Source organism: Thalassophryne amazonica, unplaced genomic scaffold (genome assembly GCF_902500255.1).
Source record: "Thalassophryne amazonica unplaced genomic scaffold, fThaAma1.1, whole genome shotgun sequence".
Classification (NCBI taxonomy): Eukaryota; Metazoa; Chordata; class Actinopteri; order Batrachoidiformes; family Batrachoididae; genus Thalassophryne; species Thalassophryne amazonica.
Genome location: NW_022986396.1, coordinates 30,142 through 54,099, shown reverse-complemented (window position 1 = coordinate 54,099; position 23,958 = coordinate 30,142). Strand labels below are relative to the sequence as shown.

General features: G+C 44.9%; 1 protein-coding gene across 2 annotated transcripts; it reads right to left on the bottom strand.

The window, feature by feature from the left end:
• Positions 1–370: 370 nt before the first annotated feature.
• LOC117506161 (cytoskeleton-associated protein 5-like) lies at positions 371–23,764 on the bottom strand. 2 transcript variants are annotated; one of them, XM_034165663.1, is made up of 6 exons: positions 23,529–23,764; positions 20,276–20,404; positions 20,029–20,199; positions 19,626–19,727; positions 7,359–7,561; positions 7,137–7,272 (listed from the first exon to the last, which is right to left on the bottom strand). In XM_034165663.1, the coding sequence occupies exons 1-5, from the start codon at positions 23,652–23,654 to the stop codon at positions 7,424–7,426; spliced, it is 666 nt and encodes a 221-aa protein (XP_034021554.1). In that variant the 5' UTR covers positions 23,655–23,764; the 3' UTR covers positions 7,137–7,272; positions 7,359–7,423. The 2 variants fall into 2 exon arrangements, with proteins under 2 accessions (XP_034021555.1, XP_034021554.1); XM_034165664.1 differs by lacking the exons at positions 19,626–19,727; positions 20,029–20,199; positions 20,276–20,404; positions 23,529–23,764 and adding exons at positions 371–610; positions 713–906 and having other exon boundaries at positions 7,359–7,556.
• Positions 23,765–23,958: the final 194 nt, after the last annotated feature.

The window sequence follows — 23,958 nt, the reverse complement described above, 5'->3', positions numbered from 1 at the left end:
AAGCTGCTTATGTAAACTGAAAATGCTCTCTGGGGATGGAGAGTATCAATGTGCCATCTCTGTGCCCAACCAACACACCCACAGGAGTAGAAATGTGTCAGGTAGAAAACAGCACTGACACTTGCACTGCGCTTTGTGCTGCTTTGGCCTGTGTGTGCGATCTGACTGTCAGTTTGATTAACTGCATAAGAACATATGGAGCAGAATCTTTAACACTACTATTTGGAAAATGCACAACATTCACAGGGTGCAAATTACTTCTGTATATGTAGTTCTATTGTATGAGGGTTTAATTAGTTTAAGAAGTCCTGGTAGACAAACACCGACATGGAGGTGCGTTGTATCACCACACAGCTGGGCTTCGATCTGCATCCTGCCTCTTTCTTTCTCTGCTAATTCAGCCTTCGTGCTGCGGCCACGAGCCTGAGGTGACCTACTTGAGTTTTTTGGGATCCTCCTGGGCTGGCTTACAGAGGAAGGTGGCCCTGGGGTTGGCTGGGTGTTCTCTCGGTGGTCGCTTTGACGCAATCTGCTTTGCTGGAGCTGAGGGAGCCTTTTTAGCCGAGCGCTTGATTCTCTCCTCCAGCATACTCATGTCTTTCTCTGATAACTATGAGGAAAAGGAAGCAGAGGAAAGCAGACTGACTCATCTCAGGCAGCTCCCTGGATCAGAAAGCAGTTCTGGAGCAGTGTGGGCTCATCTCCTGCTTACGTTTCCTATCAGTTTGTAGACTTTGTCACCACAGATGTTGTAGACAGCCACCACTGTGTTCAGGGCAGCGTTGCGGACAGATGTGTCCCAGTCACCGATGTGAATGGCAATTTTCTTCAAGGCCTTAGCAGGAGTCGGCTGGCATACGTTCATCCCATAGCCTTCGATCAAACAGCCCAACTCCTCCAGACACTCTGCAGAGGAGACAGAAAGCACACGTCTGACGGCGAGACATGACTCCGCTGTGAGCCTGAACCAGTGAGAACGACACGGCCTCTATCGATTGTCAAAGTCCAATTCAGACGAACAGTCTGGATACACGCAGACCAGCAGCTGCAGGCAGGAGTCCTGATCACAGGGGACATCATCCACAGCGAGCACAATAAGCCAGTATTCAGAGAAGATACTTCACTAAGTAAGTCAGTAAGTAATGTTTACTTATATAGCACCTTTAACAGACAAGGGAAGTCACAAGGTGCTTCACAAAAGGCACACACACAGAATAAAAATTCTGAGAAAAATACAATATACATCACAATAAAATAGCACTAAGACACAGTGGTCATAAAACAGCCCTCACACTACTAAGGGCCCTGTCCCACTGGCGTTTAGGAGGATTTGCATATGGATTGCTCACAAAATTGGCCCATATTCGCCAAACATCCACAACATCCATGTAACATCCAAACACGCCCGTGATCATCCGCAGAGGCACGCATGTCCGCAGCCAGGATTTTTGAGCTGTTCAAAAATCTGGATGCGGATGACATCCGCCTTACATACTCCATATATACTCAATTCATAAATACATACTCACTCTATGCACTATATATCTGCCGTTAACCGCTGATATCTGCAACTGACAGGGATTTGCGGCTTGGCAGCGGACTGGGACAGTGTGTAAAACAGATATATATCGTGCCCATAATGTCCACATCACAAACTAAAATATGTTGTAGCGAATGCATACAGATTGGCCACAAATAAAGTGTTTTTATTACATCTGCTGTGCAGCTGATTTGCGGACAATCTGTGAATGCATAACAAACACGTCACGTAAACTCAAAGTACTATATGTGGCAGAAAGCGACATACCTGCCAGTCAGTGCTGGTCCGGCTGTGTAGATCCACAAAGACATAGCTGCTGCAATCCAGCACTTTTATTTAACACCAACAAAAGGAAGAGTTGCTGTTTACCCACAACTCACGCTGAAGTCTCTTTTCTGTGACACTCTCTCTCTCTCTCTCAAAAAAAAAAAAACGTCTCACACCCTGAGCGGCTTCCCCCCTCCCGCTCCCCAAACTCATGAACAGTTAACCTTTTGTAGCAGGATGGATGACCTTAATGATGTTAGGCTGGTGGACTGAGTGCAGCTGGTTGTGGCAGAGGAATGTTTGTATAAAAGAGGGAGTGTGTGTGCTCTTCTTTCTCTTTCTGGAGACTGACTGCAGGTGTTTGGACGTGTTCACTTCCACATTCCCGTGAAGACAGGTAGGCGCAGTCTTGTGAGACCAGTGGATGCGCCCTGTTTGCTGCGGCGGCTTTACGCTGAGTGTGGACATTTGGAAAACTCTGCCAGCTGCGTGTGCTGCTGGGCTGCATGATGCAAGGACGCCCTCATGTGGTCATAATCGGTGGTGTTTTAAATTAGTTTGATAAAATTGTCTTTTTAACTAGAACTTTAATTATTAATAAATTATTTTTTTGTATTTGGGAACCATGTCTCTGTCTCAATTATAACGAACCTGTGTGTCTTAGGTTGAAGTTGTTCAATTGTCGAATTCCCTGGGTGAAATTCCCAGGGTGGTGTCAGAAGTCCAACATACCATATTCATTCATGATTTCTAATTGCCTTGCCGATTGAGGAGTAAATTGTCCGCTTTGCCACATTTTGGTGTCAAGAAGTGGGATGTAAATTGAGACTAGAGAGGTGTGTTCTGTTAGTTTTTTGGTGAAGTAAATTTTTTGTGTGTTTAATCTGTTATTTTTTTGTTGTTGTTGTTTTCCAGAGCAAAGTAGCAGGTGGCCTCGGTCCAAGTAATTTCCCCTATTTTGGTCGCATCCTCATTGTGGGAAGGTCTCAAGGGGTATGATGGCAGAGGAAACGCAGGAGCTGAGAGAGTTAGTCACTCAGCTTAGGATGGAGAATGAGAGGTTGAAGCAGGAACAGGCTGAGGCAGCACCTGGCCCGAGTATAGAGCCCTCATCTAAAGTGTCCTCTAGTGGTAATGCTCCAGTAATGGAGAAGTTTATTTTTTTACTCCAAGATAGAAAATGTCCCATGTTTAATGGTAAGACAGGTATGGGGTTGGCTGAATGGTTGGAGGAGATGTAAGCTTGTGTGAGAGCCTGTCAGGTCTCTGAAGCTGACCAGGCATTTTTTATTTTGATCATCTGGAGGGGGAAGCACGTGAGGAAATAAAGCATTGTTCCAGTGAAGAGCGTTCAGACCCATTAAAGATCATTGGGGTGTTGCAGGAGCTGTATGGGGATACAGAATCTTATGTGGCACTTCAAGAGGCCTTTTTCTCCCGCAGACAGCATGAGGGAGAGACTCTGTTAGGGTTTTCATTGGCATTAATGAGTCTGATGACATCTGTTAAGCAGCGCGCACCTAATGGTGTCCCAAATGCAGAGGTTTTGTTACGTGATCAGTTTGTTGAGTGTGTGTTTGATGGGTCACTTCGGCACGAGTTGAAGCAGTTTGTGCGCCGGCAGCCAACGGCTACCTTGTTGGAGGTTAGGGGTGAGGCAATTAGATGGGAACGAGAGGGTTCACCTGGAGGTACGAAGGGTAGTGATTTTTCCATCCAGTTTGTTGCGGGTACTCAGTGCGGGGTTCAGGGCAGTGGCCAGGTGGAGGCTGGTTCTTTTCAGACCTCAGAACTTCAGGAAGTAAGGGAGATGCTCCAGCGGCAACAGGAGCAGTTGAATCGGCTGACTCAGAGTATTTCCCATTTGCAGGATTCTGGGCAGTTTCGTCAATTAGTTCCCCAGGGGTCTATAATTTGTAGGCACTGCCAGAAAGCAGGTCACTTTGCCAGGGAGTGTGATGGAGTTCGGGTGGTGGCCCGCAGTCAATCCTTTTTGTCGGCCTCTTCATTGAACAAACCATCTTCTGCCGCTTGGGTTGGGAAGATGGTGCCCGTCGAGCTGCGGAGCCACAGCTCGGGGGGGGGCAAGTTACTGGTTCAGGTTGGGGTAGGACGTGTGACAAGGTAGTATCCAAGCTTGTGTCGCCGTGTCCTCATTTAATGGTGAGCATGGGGGGAGTTGGGATCCCTTGTCTGATAGATACAGGATCTATGGTGTCAACTATTCTCGCGTCTCTTTTTCATCAGCAGTTTGAGCCAGGGGGTTTGGGGTGGCTGAAATCATGTAACTGGCTACAGCTTAAAGCGGCTAATGGCTTAGCCATCCCTTACCTGGGCTATTTGAGTTGGATGTGGAGCTTTGTGGTAAGCTGTTGCCAGCATGTGGCATTTTGGTGGTTAAAGATGTGCCTGGTGTGTCTCCACAGGCTTCTGGGATCCTGGGGATGAATGTCATCCGCAGGTGTTATGGGGAACTTTTTGGGCAGCATGGGGTTTCCCTGTTTGATTTGCCAGCAGTGGCGGAGGTTCCGGAGTATGTCACGCAGGCGTTTCAGAAGTGCCACAAGGCTAGTGGTATTGTGGATCAAGGAGTAGGGAAGGTTAAGGTTCATGGGGGAGAGGCTTGTCAGATTCCGGGTGGTGTAATGAAGTTTGTTAGGGCGACATGCGCTGAGCGGTATTCTGGTGGGGCGGCTCTGTTTGAGCCTGTGGAGTCTGGCTTGCCTGCTGGACTGCTGGCATCTCCTGCATTGGTGCAGGTGGAGCGGGGTATAGCCTACATTCCGGTGATGAATGTGGGATCAGTGGATGTGTGGTTACGTCCCCGGGCTATGATTGGCACTTTAGAGGAAGTTCGGGTTGTGAGTCTGCCTGTGGGGGTTGCCGAGTTGCCCCCGGTGGAGGCGGTAGTGGCCTCGCAGTCCATTTCTCCATCAGTGCAGGATCAGATTGCAGCCCTGGAATTGGGTCACTTGCCTCTGGAAGTACAAGGTAAGGTGAGAGCATTGTTGGGTCAGTTTAGTTCTGTCTTTTCAGCCCAAGATGGGGATCTGGGTTGTACTGACCTAATATCACATGAGATTCCGCTTCTGGATGATATTCCAGTGCGGCAGCGGTATCGCAGAATTCCGCCCTCTGAGTATGAGGTTGTCAAAGATCACATCAATCAGCTGCTTGGAACACAAGTTATTAGGGAGAGTAGCAGTCCTTATGCCTCTCCTATTGTTGTATTGTGTTGATTACAGGCTCTTGAATGGAAAAACTAAGAAGGACGCCTTCCCTTTGCCTCGGTTTGATGAGTCCTTGGATGCCCTCACTGGGGCTCATTGGTTTTCTACCATGGATCTCGCGAGTGGGTATAACCAGGTTCCTGTGGCGGAGGCTGATCGTCATAAGACGGCCTTTTGCACGCCTTTTGGTTTGTTTGAGTGGAACCGGATGCCATTTGGGCTTTGCAACGCTCCTGGTACTTTTCAGAGATTGATGCAGAGGATTTTTGGTGATCAGCAGTGTCTGTCCTTATTGTTGTATTTGGATGACATTGTGGATTTTTTCCTCTACTGCTGACCAACATCTGGATAGGTTGAGGGTGGTGCTGGAGCGTTTGCAGCATGAGGGGTTAAAGGTGAAACTCAAAAAGTGTGCATTTTTTCAGCAGGAAGTGCGTTACCTGGGGCATGTCATCTCTGATAAGGGGGTTGCTACTGACCCTAGCAAGGTGGAGGTGGTTGCTCATTGGCCACCTCCGGTCACACTCTCGGAACTGCGCTCTTTTCTGGGCTTTGCCAGCTACTACCGTCGGTTTGTAGGTGGTTTTGCAAGGTTGGCAGCACCCCTACACAAGTTGGTAGCAAAGTTGGCTGGGGTGAAGCCCAGTCAGGTAGATCAGCCAGTTTTGGGTTATTGGACAGAGGAATGTGGCTGCAGCTTTGAGACTTTAAAAGCTAAGCTTACCTCCGCACCTGTGCTGGCATATGCCGATTTTAGTCTTCCATTTATTTTGGAGGTGGATGCTAGCTATGAGGGCTGGGAGCAGTGTTGTCTCGGACAACAATCCTTTGAGTCATTTGTCAGCTGCAAAACTTGGTGCTACTGAGCAACGTTGGGCAGCGCAGTTGGTCTCGTTGGATTTTGAGATTAAGTATCGTTCGGGTTGTAGTAATAAGAACGCGGATGCCCTTTCTCGGTTGCATTCTCCTGGGATGCAGGACTTCCAGGTAATGGTTAGTGGTGCCCAGCTTCCGGAGCCGCTGCAACAGGTTTGTCAGGGGAGTAGGGTAGATGTAAGGCAGGCTGTGGTTGCAGCCTTGCCCCACAGTCTTCCATCTGAACTGGCTGCACTGCAGCGGGCTGATCCAGTGATTCCGGAGGTTTGGGTGTTTTGGGACCGTAAAAGGGGTCCTGATAAGGAAGAGCGCAATCAGGTGCCGCAGTCAGCCCGGGTGTTGCTTCGGCAGTGGGACCGGTTGGTGGAGAGGGATGGTGTCTTGTACCGTCAGGTGTTTAAGTCCAGTGGAGCTGGGGCTGTGTTGCAGTTGGTGTTGCCTGCAGCTTTAAAAGCCGATGTGCTGACTGAGGTTCATCAAGGGCATGCTCATGAAGGGGTTGAGAGGACCCTAGAGCTTTTATGTCAGCTGTGTTATTGGCCAGGGATGTCTGCGGAAGTGGCAGATTGGTGCCAGGTATGTGAGAGGTGTCAGGTAGCAAAGGTGAACCAACCAGTGGCTCGTGGCCCCATGGGACACCTCAGCCTAATGAGATTCTTGCCATTGATTTTACTGTTCTAGAACCTAGTCATGGTGGAGTGGAAGATGTTTTGGTAATGACTGATGTCTTTAGTAAGTACACGTGGGCAGTCCCTACCCGTGACCAGCGAGCTCCTACAGTAGCTCAAGTTCTGGTTACGGAGTGGTTTTCGAGGTTTGGGGTTCGGATACATTCTGATCAGGGACGGAGTTTTGAGAGTGTATTGATCCAGCAGTTGTGTGGCTTTTATGGCATAGAGAAATCTCGTACTACACCATACCATCCATCTGGGAATGGGCAGTGTGAGCGTTTTAATAGAACGCTTCATGATCTGTTGCGCATGCTGCCCGTGTCTCGAAAGCATCACTGGGGTTCTTGTCTGCCCCAGGTTTTACCTAGACCTAGATGTTTTACTTACCGTTGGGGTTTTTCTGTAATTATTGTATGGCTTTTGCCTTACAAAATAAAGTGCCTTGGGGCAACTGTTTGTTGTGATTTGGCGCTATATAAATAAAATTGATTTGATTTGACTTAGAATATGATGCAGTATAAATGGTCTGTGTTCAATGTTTGTATCACCTACCAGCTCTCTGTTTGGAGTTCTTGGACTTTGTTCCATCCATGAGGAAAGGAAAGATCTTTGATGCCGGATAGACATTACAGAGCATGGTGAGAATTGCCCGGACATCTTTCAGAACCACATCTCTTGACTCGCCAACCTGAAGAGAAGAAAGAAATCAATATCTTAACAAAACAGCAGGCTTGAGGCCTGACTGGAGGTGTGTAAAAAGGGCCACCTCCTCACCTTCCGTATGAGGTAGGGGACAAAGGAGTTGGCTTCATACTCAGTGAGGTGATAATTCTCCCTGTTCAGCATGGCAAGAGCATCTTCAGATACTCCAGCACCTTCATAATTACTGTGGTGTTGGTGTCGAAAAACCTCAGAGTGAACCACTTCAGGACCAGGTCCAGACAGCTGATGGTGGCTTCACTCTCTCTTTCCAACCTCTGTCAAACATACACACTAAAAACTTAACAGCACATCAAACATCATTATGAAGAAGTCATAGTTAGAAGAAGTCAACTAGTGTTATACTAGTTACCTCAAAGTATTACATGAAATACCTGAATATAACAACACCCAAGTCATTCAATACCTCACCTGATGGATACAATTTTATTCTAATGTATCAGGACATAAAATTAATTGGACAAAGTTTGAAGGAATGCCAAGATCCTGGATTGGTAGTGGAGATATAATGACAAGATTTGGTTTTAAGTGGATACCAAAAGGAATGAAATATTTAAGAATTAAAATATGCAGGAAGGTGGAATTAATGTCACATCTAAACTCTGATCCAATTTTACAAAAGATAAAAATGAATTTGGGCAAGTGGACTAAAATAAGGTTGACACTGTGGGAAAGAGTGAATGTAATTAAAATGGTGGTTTCACCAGAGTTTGAATATCCTCTTATGATGCTGCCAGTTACAGTGCCTCCATCCATTTTTTAATAAATATGACACACTGGTTAAGGAGTTGTTCTGGGAAGGGAAAAGGCCCAGGATCAAGTTAACTAAGTTATGTTTACCCAGAGACAAGGGAAGGTTGGACTTATATGACCCAAGATTGTACTGCAACTCCTCTGAGATGGCAAAACTTGCCATAAATTGGACTGGACAATAAATTAGAATGGGCCATTATAGAAAAATCTTTATCCTTCCCTTTCACACACACAGAGCTCCTCTCTCAAATTTCAGTCATATTCGTCCATATCCTGCAATCTGTGTTGTAAAACACCAGTGTACTGGAAAAGTTGGCACAACCATGGAATATGTACACTGGATAATTTGTATGGTGCTGAAGTGTTTAGGTCTTACAATGATGTGTCGAGTAAAATAACTTAAAGGGAAACGACCATTTTTGGAAATATCTTTACATGAGGAACTGTGTCAATTCACTAAACCGGCAAATTGAAGACAACAATATTTTGGTTTTGCCACCTCACCATCACAGAAACTCAATATTCTTCAGGAAAATGAATGCTGCACTCAGTACTAACCTACAAACTCTCAAGGTTTTATGAGAAAAAGACTATGGAGTCATTTTCAGGAATGAGGAACGGATGAAAATAATTTTGCATGTGGCCCTTACCACTACAGCAAATAAATAAATAAAATTTAAAAAAGGCTAGCCATGACCTGATCTTGTCTGACGTTGACAACCTAGCTTCTGAATTTGCTCAGATAAAGTCAGTGCTTCTTTCTCTGAAGCCTGCTGCCTTCCTCTTACAGAGCAATTAACACCTTCCTATGAACATAATGAGGAGGAACTGCACTCCCCCCCCCCACACCCCACTACCAGCCATTGTGATGATGATTTTATGTTGATTGCAGCATGTGACTCATTACTTAAGCCCCTTTCCCACTGGCGTATTTGTAGAGCTGGTCATTGTGGTGTATCATCTATGGTGAGTTGAACAGCTCTCCGCCCACTTTTAGCAGCCCTACGGCGATTTTTTTTTCTCCCTACACAGCAGTATGTTGAGGGCTACATGCGTAGGATGGAAGAAATTAAACATGTTTCATTTTCTTCGGCGTACAGCGCTGGACACAGTTTTAAGCAGGTCTGTGCAACACGGCACTCCTGCACACAACCAAAAACTGAGTGCTGTATCCAGAATGGAGCAAAAGGAGCTTTAAAAGTTTAATGAGTCACAGCGCTTCATTCACAGCAGCCTTTACCACAGCCAGACTCAGCAGCATCTGTACACAATGAAAATGATCCACCAAGACAAAATAATAATAATAATCATGTTAAATGACTCTGTTTCTGATGTGAACCACACCGTGCAGGAGAGAACTGAGCGCACTTCCACAGAGGCAGAAAATAGCACCTTTGGCTACATACGTGGCAGTAATGAAACTGGAAAACCCTAATGATACAGTCCATTATTTTCCAAGTGCAGTGATGTGTTCTGCACAGCCGGCAGGAGTGAAATGGGTTTAACTAGCGGCAAGGTACACGCGACTGTGTGCACACATTAAAAAGTGAACGCATGCAGCTGCAAGCAGATCTATGAACATGGAAAAAGGCTGAGTACGTGCCCATTTCGGGCGTATTTAAATGAAACAACACCGCAATACGCAGCTCTACGAATACGCCAGTGTGAAAGGGGCTTTAGTGTGGGACAACAAGGTCGGATTGGGGCCCAAGAACGGGGAACGTTCCCTCACTTCTTCCATCACAGACTCCAACACTCTAGACAATCACTCTCCTCAGGCGTCTGCTGGTCTGGTCCTAAATCATTCACCCATTGCCAACAGGACTGTAAGGCATTATGTGCAATGGCAGACGCAATGGAGTATAGCTTAGACCACATGCCATTAGTTGACAGTGTTGTTAGTAGCCTGGTTGCAGCACACACTGTTGTTGGCCAGCCAGAGGCCCATTGCCCATGACCTCAGTGTAGGGTCACTCATGACCTCCTCACTCAGAGCTATGACACAGTGGCTCGAACTGGTCGTTTGGAGAACTCTCTCTCTCTCACCTTGCCCTTTCACTGTCTCTCCAGGATGCTGGTGCTGCTGGTGCTGACACTGACACACAGCCTGAGTGATGCTTCGCTCTTGGCAGGTTGAAGTCCACCCTGACCATAGCCCGCCCGGTACCAGCTGTGGTTGGCTCAATCCTCCTTGTCAGAGGCATCCAGGGGATCGCTACGCACCCTGTCTGTTGTCCCAGGCCAGGATTTCAGTCCTGTGGCCCAACAGACCCTGGAGCGTGTTGTTCAGACTAACAGGTCTCACCAGCAATTTCCTGAATTACAGCACACTCCCAGGTGTCAACCTAAGCACACAGGTGGCTTCCGCCATGCTACCTGGGATCTGGGTCTACTGCGTCAGCCTTCCCAGCATTCCACTTGTAAGCCACCCACGGGTGGACCTCCCACAAATGACCAGCGAGACAGACAGACAGACCATCATGTTCACCCCTCAAAATCATCAAGGGGCTGCAGCAGTTGGGTTTGACAACCGGGACAAGGTCACTGGTCATTTTTCCAAGCTCCAATTGATAGCTTCCACTGATCCGAGACCAACTCCCGCCACCAGGTGGGAGTTGGTCTCAGATCAACGGGTGCTTTCCGCATTGGTCAGGGGCTACAATATTCAGTTCAATCGTCACTGTCCCCAAGTTCAATGGTGTAAAAGTCACAGTTGTTACAGATCTAGAGCGGTCCTTTGCTCTCTGGCAGGAAAGTTTTGAACTACTGAAGAAAGAAGCCATAGAGCTGGCCCATCGTACGGATCACCTACGAGGGTTCTATTCACTTTATTTTGTAGTTCCAAAAAAAGGATGGTGGCTATTGTCCTATCCTAAACCTTAGAAAGTTAAATCAGTACATTTCCCATGCTACAACACAACGGAAGTTCTCCGGGAATTTGGATGGGGGACTGGCTTACCAGTGTGGATCTAACGGATGCCTACTTCCACATCCCGGTGTCAGTTCACCACAGGCAGTTCCTCCAGTTTTCCTTCGACGGACGAGCATATCAGTATAGAGTCCTCCCCTTTGGGCTCTCACTCCTCGTACATTCACTAGGTGCATGGCAGCAGCACTCGCTGCTGTGCAGCCTCGTGAGATATGAATTCGTCTGTATCTAGATGACTGGATTGTGTGCGCTCTGAGCTGGCAGCAATCACTCGACAACACTCAGACCCTACTGCACCATGAGTCGCAGCTAGGGCTCACTGTGAATTTTGCAATGAGCTCCTTGACCCCATGCCAACAGTTTTTTTTTGTTTTGTTTTGTTGCCATTGTGATATAATCACTGGCAATGACACCTTCCCCACCCCGCAAAGCGTGGACGATATTCTCACTCTGGTCTGCCGTATTTGCAGGAACGCATGAGTGACTGACTTACAGCCTGCTCCTCCAGCTGATAGGGAAACTGACTGCACTGTCAGCAGTTGTACCTCTGGAACTCCTGACTTTGCACAGCTAACAAATTTGGATGAACAGCCTGGGCCTTGACCCCACACTGCATCACAACAGCACTGTGCATCTTCCAGCCCAGTCCGTCCGATCAAATGCCGTGCATGGACATTACATGACAGCAGATGGAAGCTATTAACCAGTGGTGGAGTACACAAGGCATAGACCCAGAGCCTTGCTCTGGAGCAGTTTTGCTTTGCTGTCTTCAAACACTGTTTGACAGTCATCTTTCTGTCTCTGCAATTAAAGTTCATGTTGCTACTGTCTCTGCTCGACATATTATGGTGAATGGCTGCTCAATAGGGTTCCTCTTCCTGATATGCTGATTTTTACAAGATGTCCTCTGGCTTCGGCCTCAGAGGGTTGCCGTCTCGGGATCTTCCATTGGTCCTGGAGGACTTGTGCTCTTCACCGTTTGAGCCACTGGGAGGCGGTGACCTCAGTTGGTTGTCTGTTAAGACTGCATCCCTCAATGCAATTTCATCCACAAAGGATGTTGGTGAGCTGCATGCCTCGTCAATCACTAAGAACTGTATGAGGTAGATTCTAAAAGGACTGAATGCCGGGTGATGTGTGCTCATATACTGTTGGCTGACGTCACCCAGGACAAGCCCACTAATGTGACTTTGTTGGTTTAAGATTCGACGTCTGTGCATGCGCGCATGGAATAATCCAGGTGCTAAGCACCGCCCTCTGGCGGTCATCCAGAATTCATAGAACCATAGTTACATATGCAACTCTTGTTTTCCTGTAATCTCATTTCCATCTGTGACTTTGTACTTTAGGTTATGACTCAAACTTCATGATCACAGGTGAACATATAGGAGTGTAAATCGACTGGTAAATCAACAGCTGCACTTTCTGCATCAGCTCTTCAACACAGTCCAGTGCAGCATCTGCAGGACCTCGGATGTAGCCACACTTGTGAACCACATCATCCACAAAAAAAAGAAATGTAATTCTGAGGTCACCAAACTAGACATCCCTCCAGCCTCCGACTGCCACCTGAAATCCCACCGAGCATGCTGGGAGAAACTCTTCTGTCGCAGCCTTACATGATGTCCTTTAAAATCACAGTGAGAACAGATATCTAGAACATGACAGACGTTAAATAGCAAAGCTACAATAACAGTTTTGTGTTTTCATCCTCATTAATTTTCTGCTTTCTGTACAGAACTCTAACCAGCTCCTCTGGGGCTGAGAGGGAACATGTGTCAGAAATAGGTGAAGTGGACAGCAAAGGCGCCGCACACTGTTGAACGAGAACACCACACAGCGGAGAGTGAACATGGCGCACAGTGGAGCGCGGAAATGAAGTTGCTCTTTCAATGGATTTGGTGAACCAAAGTTCACCAAATCCATTGAAAGAGCAACTTCAATGGATTTGAATGCAAGAGGGTGATCCCAGATTTTTTTGGACAATAAGTTGCACCTGTCCAAAAAAAAAAAAAAAAAAAAAAAAAAAAAAAAAAGCCTCTTGAACAGTGATGTGAGTGACCCTAGGAAAGCAAACAAGAGTCACCAGGAGATGGCAGATCTCCCCGGTTCCCATGTGTCCAGGATCAGCCAAGTACACCCCTTATGCTCAATATGAATGAAATTGGTTAACGGGTTCTTGAGATATTGCGCTAACAAGTGAATACCGACGGACAGATGGACGTGCTGATCGTTACAAACCTCCTTATTTCATACCGGGGGTAAAAGGACTGCAGCACATGGAATAAAATCTGACACAACTAAAGCTGAACTTACTGTTCATTAGTAGTAACAACATCATCGTTGTATTTTTTGTTTGTGGATCATAGGATAATTTCTCCGAGTCCAATTAATCCACTGATGCTTATTAATGGAGACGCAGAGGACTTTCATTTTGTGGCGCGAAGTGGCCTGATGGAGGAAGAGGAGACTCAACTCACATCAGATCGACCCAGCAGCCACAGACAATTAGCGGATTTCACCTGCCACCAGATTGATACAGCAGAGGACAAACAGCCGCTACGTGGCACAGCGGGACTTTTCTTCAGCCTTGACAAGGAATTAAATTATTTTCAGCTGTTGTTTTCAAAGCGAGTGGACTGAAGATGATCTCACTGAAAGGTAAGACTTTATTTTTACTAGGGGTGTGTGAATGGTTTTAATATTTAATAAGATGTCAAAGATAGTCAAACTATTTTATTTTTTAATCAGTTGATTTTGACCAAAGAGCTGGCAAAACAAAACAAAACAAATTTATAATTTCCACCCAAATGTAGAAATCGCCTCCATTATTTATTTATTTCTTTAGTAATCACCAATCTGTGTTCTGAACTCTGCCAATATCATCACTGTAGTCCAAGGTCCAATGTTTTGTCTCTCTCATTGTCGTCTAAATAAGGCTCAAAACCATAAGGCTGTATTTCACACAGCTTCTTCAGAATCACCTTCAGACTGGACTTAAAAAAAAAAAAAAAACTCCCCCCAAAAAAATGGTCCAAAAACAGCTCGACCTCCACTGTATTTACAGTTGAATTGGGCTTGAATCAGCAGGTGCTGTTCTTGTGAAGACGTAGCAACAATATGGCTGCGGCTGACGGCTGAAATAGTGCGCAGGCTTCAGACAGCACTTTATCTTCCTCCTGTGCACTTATCAACTTTTACTATTCAGGATTTTTTAAAATATCAACATTTCATTATTTTAGTGATCATCTGTGCCCATTTTTTGGTGTCACCTACACTTTAATATCAGCGTTTCAGTCCTTCTCCTCTAACAATGCCGACATAAACTTATTCTTGATGAAACTGTCACACTTTAACTTGTCTCCCCACTGCAGAACATCTCCATCCATGATTTGCTTTGTAGCTCCTCAAGGCAATGTGGTAAAATTTGCACCACCGTCTCTCATTGGCTGCTGCTTGTATGATTGACAGCGCTTGATAAATGAGATTGCGTGTAACATTTATTTTTCAGTCTTGGATGCTTGGGATGAAGATGCGAAGACGTGAAAATGCAAGACTTCTTATCCACTATGGTGTATCATCAGAGATGTTTCCAATCAATTATACAAACAATAAACTGCTCCAGCAAATATGTACATCAATTCCAACCTGGACTGCTCTGGAAAAGAAGAAGGAAAAAAATAAAAAAGACTTCAGGGAATTTTCTGGAAGACTCACATCACTGTTGAAGATGAAAAAAAAAAAAAAAAAAAGCAGTTGCACCTTTTTTATTGTATGTGGAACTCAGTTTTTAACAGCTTTTTCCTGGTGGTGAATTTAACAATGGACAGAAGCTGAGTAGCACAAGTGCGGACCACAGCATGTGCTGTTACTTAACATAAGCTATTTTCAATTCTAAAAATAAGCCAGATGGAAAAATAAATGTGCATTGGACAACATATTTGATGTTATTTGACACAGTTGGGATAAAGGAAATCATCAGATGGACACGGAGAACTAAACAGTGGATTCATGCATGCAGGAAGCCCTTTGTCTATGGATGTACAATAAAGAATTTTAATTTCTAAACTAAGGACAATGGACACTGATTACTAGCCCACAGCATTGTAAACACTGTAATAAAAGTTTGAGTCCATTTGATTTTTTTTAAACTGTTGTCATGTACCTTTATTTATTGGAGTTTCTTTTGAGAGTGTATCGATTCCTGCGAAAGCCCTATTTACACTTACTATAATTAATAAGAAATGCATGTTTTTGGTATGCAAGTCACACTGGAGTTGGAAAAAACAAAAACAAAAACGGGCAACCTATACTTTGAAAAATACAGTGTTTTCTCATCATTTGCTGAGTTACAAGAAGAGAGCATTTAATGTTTTTGCATCACTGTCAACACAATCTGGGTGAGACGAACTCACCCAGTCACCCACTGATATTTTTGCTGTCCATGTCCTATGCCGTTACTAGCACAGGATGAGGGAGAGACAACAAAGTGGTGAAATGGTGGCAAACAAGCTTCGAACATGTGATAAAACGAGTGAAGCCATTTCTTTCTCCTGTGTGTGCTTAATGTGAACTGATCAGCTCAGCAGTTTGTAATATGACAGCAGAAACTAAAATAACGTCAAATATACACAGTCATAAAAATATGGACCTACATATATGTTCTGGCTGGGGGTGTCATGTGGATTAGTGGCTACCATAGCTGCCTACAGCAGGAAGGTCCTGGGATTGTGTCCTGCCTGGTCCTTTACCGAGTGGAGTTCACGTGGATTCCCTCCAGCTGCTCCGGCTTCCTCCCACATCCAAAGACATACAGGGTTAGTGAATTGTAAATGTAACGGTTGGTGTGAATGTGTTTGTGTGTCAGCCCTGCCATAGACTGCCGTTCTGTCCAGGTTGTCCCCCGCCTCTTCCACAGTAACTGCTGGGATAGGCTCCATCTCCCCTGAACCTCAACTGGAATTCTGGATTGATGGACACGACCACCGTGGTTCACAGATCAGCTTGTATGTTTAGGATGTCCAGCAGATATTTTGTTCCTCTTTTGAACTTTGGGAGAGATTCATCTTTTTTAACCTCTTTCAGCGACTCCTCTTCATTCAGGGTTCCCACCATGGCTCATCCACCTCCGGTACAGAAGTAGTAAATCCTGTGCAGGCTCTAAGGTCCATCAATGCCCATCCTTATTCCTAAAATCAGCAGCATGAAGTGGATGGCAGTCTCCAAATCCCTCTGTATGGGACCCATTTAACCTGGTGGGACTGGAACAATGCAGATAAAGTATCTTGTCTGAAGACACAGACAGACAGCATTACCAAGAATCAAACCCACCTGGTGAAATAAAGTAATGTTTATACTTTGATGGTGGGATAAATCCAGAGTGACTGGAGGAACTCCAAACAGATACCGGAAGTTCCATAAGTACTTGGACAAGGACAACATTTTAATCATTTTTCTTATACCACCACCACCACGATCAATTTATGCAGGTAGTGTAGCCTATTATCTTTAATTCACATGGTTAACAAAAATAAGGCATTAACAATATCAGAATTGCAGCTATTTGTACAAAATATCTTTCCATTTACAAATGCCGCAAGTAACTGGATAAAGTGCTTTCTTGAAAGACTTGATGTTTTTGCTACCAGAAGGCACATGGGAGGCTCAAGTCTAGATTTGATCAGTTTTCTTTAAAGATAGTCCTTCTCTACGTCACTCCACTCTTCAGATGTCTGGGTGTCTTGGTGGCTTCCCTCACTTGTGTCCTTCTTGTATGGTGACCCAGTTCTTGAGCACTGCCTCCTCCAGACAGATTAACAATACAGCACTATATGGTTTGTATTTTATAATCATGTCCAACAGAAATTCAGTGATTTGAAAATGCTCATGTACAGTGCCTCTTGGGCGTTTACATATTTTAATTTGTTTATGCCATTTTGAACACAAAAAGTCATTCAAGCTTATCAATATATTTTTTTTAATATATAAAATTATCCTCCTTAAATTGTGCATCCGTAGTAAATAATGAATGAGTAGTAAATAAAAAAAATGAGCTGACTACTCTAAATAAAGAATTATAAAAATATTGATCTATTCCATTTCATTTTTGGTGCCAAATGTCTTGAGAAAATAAACCATAAACATGGGGAATTTAGCCTGATTTCACCTCCTGCTGGAAAAAAAAAAAAAAAAAAACAAACACTCAGAAACATGGAGCTGTAAGGAATGTGGACTTTGATGACATCATGCAGGGTAACACCCCTTGAGGCCCTCTACTGAAATGAACTGAATGGGAAAAGCTGAATTTTCTACACTGTTTTTTGTGGACTTTGACATTGAAAACCCAGAATCAGAATAGCTTTTATTCACCAAGTATCCTCAAAGTATACAAGGAATTTGACTCTGGTTTGAACTGTACTCTCTCTATACAAGCATGTACAAATACACATAAACACTAAACAATTCACAATAAAAAAAAATGTGCAAATAAAATATGCAGTAAAAAATGTGTGCAAAGGAGAAAGAGAAACAGACTGAAGTTGTACATGAGGTATATAAATGAGTGAGTTTTTTGGCAGGTTAAATTGTTCATCAGTGTGATGGTCTGTGGAAAGAAACTGTTCCTGTGTCTGGTTGTTCTGATGTCTGGAGCTCTGTAATGTCGACCAGAGGGGAGGAGTTTAAACAGTGTGTGAGGGGTCTGTTACCAGCTCATATCCTAGTCCTGGTCCTAACCCTAACCCAGTATAAGTCCTGGATGGGGGGCAGGGTGGCTCTGATGATTTTCTTCTACAGACCTGACAGTTGGTTGAAGTCTGTGTCTGGCATGTTTGGAGGCAGAGGGAAACCAAACAGAGATGAAGATGCACAGGACAGACTGGATGATGGATGTGTAGAAGATGGTGAGCAGTTCCTGGTGCAGGTTGAACTTCCTGAGCTGTCTGAGGAAGTAGTACATCCTCTGCTGTGCCTTTTTCCTGATGGAGTCTATGGCGGAGGACCACTTCAGATCCCGGGAGATGGTGGATCCTAGGAACCGTAAAGTCTCCACAGCAGGCACAATCCCGTTGAGGACGGGTGGTGGTGGGGGGCGTCCATGATCATCTCCACAGTCTTGAGTGGGTCCAGCTCCAGGTTGCTGTGACCACACCAGAGGACCAACTGTTCCACCTCCTGTCTATATGCAGCCTCATCACCATCCTAGACGAACCAGTGGTGGTGGTATCATCTGCAAACGGGCGTTTAACAGAGGGGTTCCCTAAGGTGCAGTCTTTTGTCTAGAGTGAGAAGAACAGTGAGGAGAGCACACACCTCTGACAGGTGCCGGTGCTGATTGTCCATGTGGGAGCTGGCACAGAGAGGTTGGAGAGTTTTTGGTGGAGAATGTTGGGCATGATGGTGTTGAATGCCGGGAATGAAGGATCCTCACATACATCCCTGCAGAGTCCAGGTGCTGCAGGATGCAATGCAGTCAGGGTTCGTTGAATGGTATGTTCCAGCTTTCACCTCATGAAATATTCGTACCATTGAACTCAAACATTCATTATTTGTATATATATATATATATATATATATATATATATATATATACACATATATATATATACACACACACACACACACACACAACCCCTGGCAAAAATTATGGAATCACCGGCCTCGGAGGATGCTCATTCAGTTGTTTAATTTTGTAGAAAAAAAAGCAGATCACAGACATGACACAAAACTAAAGTCATTTCAAACGGCAACTTTCTAGCTTTAAGAAACACTATAAGAAATCAGGAAAAAAAAATTGTGGCAGTCAGTAACGGTTACTTTTTTAGACCAAGCAGAGGGAAAAAAAATATGGACTCACTCAATTCTGAGGAAAAAATGATGGAATCATGAAAAACAAAAGAACGCTCCAACACATCACTAGTATTTTGTTGCACCACCTCTGGCTTTTATAACAGCTTGCAGTCTCTGAGGCATGGACTTAATGAGTGACAAACAGTACGCTTCATCAATCTGGCTCCAACTTTCTCTGATTGCTGTTGCCAGATCAGCTTTGCAGGTTGGAGCCTTGTCATGGACCATTTTCTTAAACTTCCACCAAAGATTTTCAATTGGATTAAGATCCGGACTATTTGCAGGCCATGACATTGACCCTATGTGTCTTTTTGCAAGGAATGTTTTCACAGTTTTTGCTCTATGGCAAGATGCATTATCATCTTGAAAAATGATTTCATCATCCCCAAACATCCTTTCAATTGATGGGATAAGAAAAGTGTCCAAAATATCAACGTAAACTTGTGCATTTATTGATGATGTAATAACAGCCATCTCCCCAGTGCCTTTACCTGACATGCAGCCCCGTATCATCAATGACTGTGGAAATTTACATGTTCTCTTCAGGCAGTCATCTTTATAAATCTCATTGGAATGGCACCAAACAAAAGTTCCAGCATCTGAGGCTGCGCGTGGACACTCCCACAGACACAGCGTGCATGTGAGCAGCTGAGGCTGCGCGTGGACACTCCCACAGACACAGCGTGCATGTGAGCAGCTGAGGCTGTGCGTAGACACTCCCACAGACACAGCGTGCATGTGAGCAGCTGAGGCTGCGTGACCAGCTGAAGGATTCGTGTTCACAGACTTACCGCTAATTCGCTCTCAATAAACTCTTTCGTGTCAGGCGCTTTTCTGGCTTTCCCACTGGCTGCAGATGTAGGTTTTACTTTCTTGGGTGGACCTGCTGATGGCTACAGGAAACAAAGACACAAATGGTCTCAAACACAACCGTGGGATCATCTTCCTGCCAGCAAACACTACAGGTTAAAACTGAAAAAATATGCTGTACATGACATGATGATACAACGGGACACTGCTGTATCATAAACGTATCTACACAATCACAGAATAATGGCACAGGACTTAAGGTGTGCACATCTCTTTGCACAGTGCAGCGCATTGTCTGTCGTGTGCGATCGACCTAAAATGTTAACTATTTCAAATTGCAACAATAATCCTGTTCTGCCGCGGGGGATGTTGTGGGATCACTACCTTGCTGGCAGGAGCAGTTTGAGGCTTTTTGTTGAGAACAGATGATCTGGGTGAAGCTTCAGCAGGAGGAGCAGCTTTAGCAGCTACAGCCTTCTGTTCAGTCCCTCCATCTTTTCCTCCTCCGACCTTCTTTCCTCCAGGGAGCTCAACTTTGTTGGCACATTCCTTTATCTGTGAGTGCGGGACATAGAAGGAAAAGTCAATCAGAAAAACAGCACTAAATGTTGCAGAGTGTTTCAATCTCTACCTTATCCTTCTTGAGTTTGTCCAGGTCAGCCAGGAAGGGGTTGACCGCTTTCTCTCTGACCACTTTCATGGATGTGCCCAAAGCTTCGACTGCAGCATCACGAACCTCCGGTGAAGAGTCGTTCACTTGCTGAACACGGAGACAGATTGACAGTAATGGACGACATGCAATCAAACAGCAAAACAATGAGTGATTCCGACGACTGAAATGTGACTTTAAATGCGAGTCTCTACAAACCCAGTCATTAAAAACCTGAATAGCATGTGAAGTTTGAACCTCACACATCCTGTGTGCACTCAGTGCCACACAGCATGTGATGATGTTAGAACCTCACACATTTTAAAAACAAATTTTAAAGACAGTAACATTAGCAGAAATGGATATACACCCAGACAACAGCTTAAAGTTTTGTGCTATAATGAAGTGTAGATGCAGTAACATGGACTCATTCAAAGAACCGTGGAAACTGGATTCTCGTGTGGTCTAAATATGGTCATGCACACACACATGGTCCTTGCACACACAGACCACATGTTTTTATGTTGGAACTGAACTGAGCTGTGGAGCTGTGTTCTGCTTAACCAAATGTGCAGACCGTATTTTCTGCACCATAAGGCGCACCGGATTATAAGGCCCGCCCTCAATTAGCGGGTACTTAACCCTTACAAAAGGCGCACGCTAAAACATACAGTCTACAAAAAAAAAAAAAAAAAAAAAAACGGTCACGGAAGCAAAACGGTGAGTTTATTTGAACTTTTTAACAACTTTGAACTACCGGAATAACAACAATATGGTACTCACATTATTTTTTATTATGGTTGTGTCACTAATCCATCGAAGTCTTCATCTTCTGTGTCTGAATTGAACTGCTGGTCTTCTAGCTGTGGCCACCTGGCTTTGTTTCTGCGGAAACTCCGTTTGGTCTTTTTAACTTGGCGCAGTTCATTTTCTTGTTTCCTCTCGCAGCTGCTCTATTCCCATGAACAACCGCGTAACTGATAGCCTGCAGTTTGAATTGTGCCTCGTAAGCATGTCTCTTCGCTGGCGCCATTTTCGGGGGTCCTTAGACAAACAAATGTTTTGCAGGATACCTGTAGTATACGGTAACTACCAGAGGAGTGGTGGAGGTAAGTGTACGTATCACGGGCTCTTCTCTGATTGGTTTATCGCTGGCAGCGTACGTACTCTACGCTACCAGCGTACGTACTTTACGTATTACGTAATGTTCTCCGATTGGTTTATCACTGCCAGGGTACATACTCTACACTGCTAGCGTACGTACTTTACGTATTACGTCCTTGTGTCAGTGGGAAATGGTCCAATATTCCGACGGTCAAAGACAACGTCGGTCGTTTTTACAGATTTGGAATTCAGTGCGCACATAAGGCGCACCGGATTATAGGGCGCACGGCCGATTTTTGTGAAAATTTAAGGCTTTTAGGTGCGCCTCATGGTGCGGAAAATACGGTAATTATTATTTCCACTGCACAAATACACAGTATGTGGCTAATTCACAACTTTAACAATACAAGGTCTGTCCAAAAAGTAACGGACCTTTTTTATTTTTTTCAAAAACCATATGGATTTGAATCACGTGTGATTGCATCAGCCAAGCTTGAACCTTGGTGCACATGTGTGAGTTTTTTCACGCCTGTCGGTTGCGTCATTCGCCTGTGAGCAGGCTTTGTGTGAGCACTGGTCCACCCCTCTCGTTGGATTTTTATTGCGAATAAATGTCTGAACGATTTGGAGCTTTGCTGCATCAATTTTTTCCAGAAACTGTGAGAAACCTCCAGGTGGACACCATTTGGAAAATTCAGATGGCTTTCAGGGACGATTTTATGGGGATTACACAGATTAAGGAGTGCTCCAGCTGGATAAAGACCGTCCACAGCGTCTGAGAGCGCGGCGCACTCCGAACGCCGATCGACAAGCTGAAACCCCGCTGAAACAACCAGATCATTTCCAAAGTGAAGGCTTTGTTGATCCGGGACATTGTTGCGGAGGGATGCGCCACGGAGCCGCTCATGGCGCGGACAAAAGCACCTCCGTGTTGGTCTCACAGGACGGCTTTCAGATGGCTTTCGGTGGCTTTTCAGTCGTGTGACTATCTGAGAAATTGTCGATGAGCTGGACATGCCAGAACATGTCCTGTGAGGCTTCATCACGGCGTTGCTTTGCGCCATGCGGCTCCGTCCCAACGCGCAAATTCCTCTGCTTCTCTTTCCATGACAAAAACTCCTGTAACAGTGGAATGTGCCGAAAAAGTGCTGATGTCCACGTCTTCTTCCTAGTTCTGTGGTGGTCAGACGATGTCCTGGATCAACAAAGCCTTCACTTTGGAAATGATCTGGTTGTTTCAGCGGGGTTTCAGCCTGTCGATCGGCGCTCGGAGTGCGGCGCGCTCTCAGCCGCTGTGGGTGGTCTTTAAACCGGCTGTAACATTCCTTAATCTGTGTGATCCCCATAAAATCGTCCCTGAAAGCCATCTGAATTTTCCGAATGGTGTCCACCTGGAGGTCTCTCACAGTTTCTGGAAAAAAATCGATGCAGCAAAGCTCCAAATCGTTTAGACATTTTATTCGCAATAAAAATCCGACGAGAGGGGTGGACCACTGCTCACACAAAGCCTGCTCACAGGCGAATGACGCAACTGACAGGGGTGAAAAAACTCACGCATGCGCACGAAGATTTAAGCTTGGCTGATGCAATCACATGTGATTCAAATCCATATAGTTTTTGAAAAAAATAAAAAGGTCCGTTACTTTTTGGACAGACCTCGTATATAATGGGAGAAAAGCAGGGGGCCTAAGACAGACCCCTGTGGAACCCCAAATTTCATGTCACTAAGGTTAGAGGTTGTGTTACTGTACAAAACACAGTGAAAATGACTGGTCAAGTATGACGTCAGCCATGCAAGGGCACTCCCAGTAATCCCAAAATGATTTTCCAGCCTATTAAGTAGAATATGATGATCCACAGTATCAAATGCAGCACTGAGATCTTACTTTTTGGACAGACCTCGTACATGAATTATTTTACATCATAAAAGTACATAATCTGTTTAAGGTAGTCCTTTCATTGAAGACATGTTAGTTGCTGTATTCTGACAAGCTTGTTTTTTTTTGTCTCCCATTACTGAAATCAGATGGTTCTCTAACTACAGTTTACATCTGCACTACATGTTGTCCCTTTGCTGGGTTCATGGTTTTGGTTCTATACTTCCGACCCTTGGTTCGCGTTGCAGGTATACCTTGGTGAGGGCAGCACAGAGAGGTTTGAGAATACTCTTCGGCAGCATGGCCTGGGTACAGTGTCTGAAGGACCGGGCCAGAAACAAGGAGGCCTGCTGCTTAATGGAGGGGTTCTTATTGTCCATCACAGCCAGGATGTGCTCCGACAGGTTCTGCAGTGTGGTCTGCAATCAAATAATAAAGATTAATCAACACAAAATTTAAAATCATCAGAAAAGGAGGCAGTTAAGAGCCAGAAACTATTCTCAAATTGACAACAGTTAAAAACAAAACCAAGTTATCAATCCATCTATATACAACCCCTGGCAAAAATTATGGAATCACCGGCCTTGGAGGATGATCATTCAGTTGTTTAATTTTGTAGAAAAAAAGCAGATCACAGACATGACACAAAACTAAAGTCATTTCAAATGGCAACTATCTGGGTTT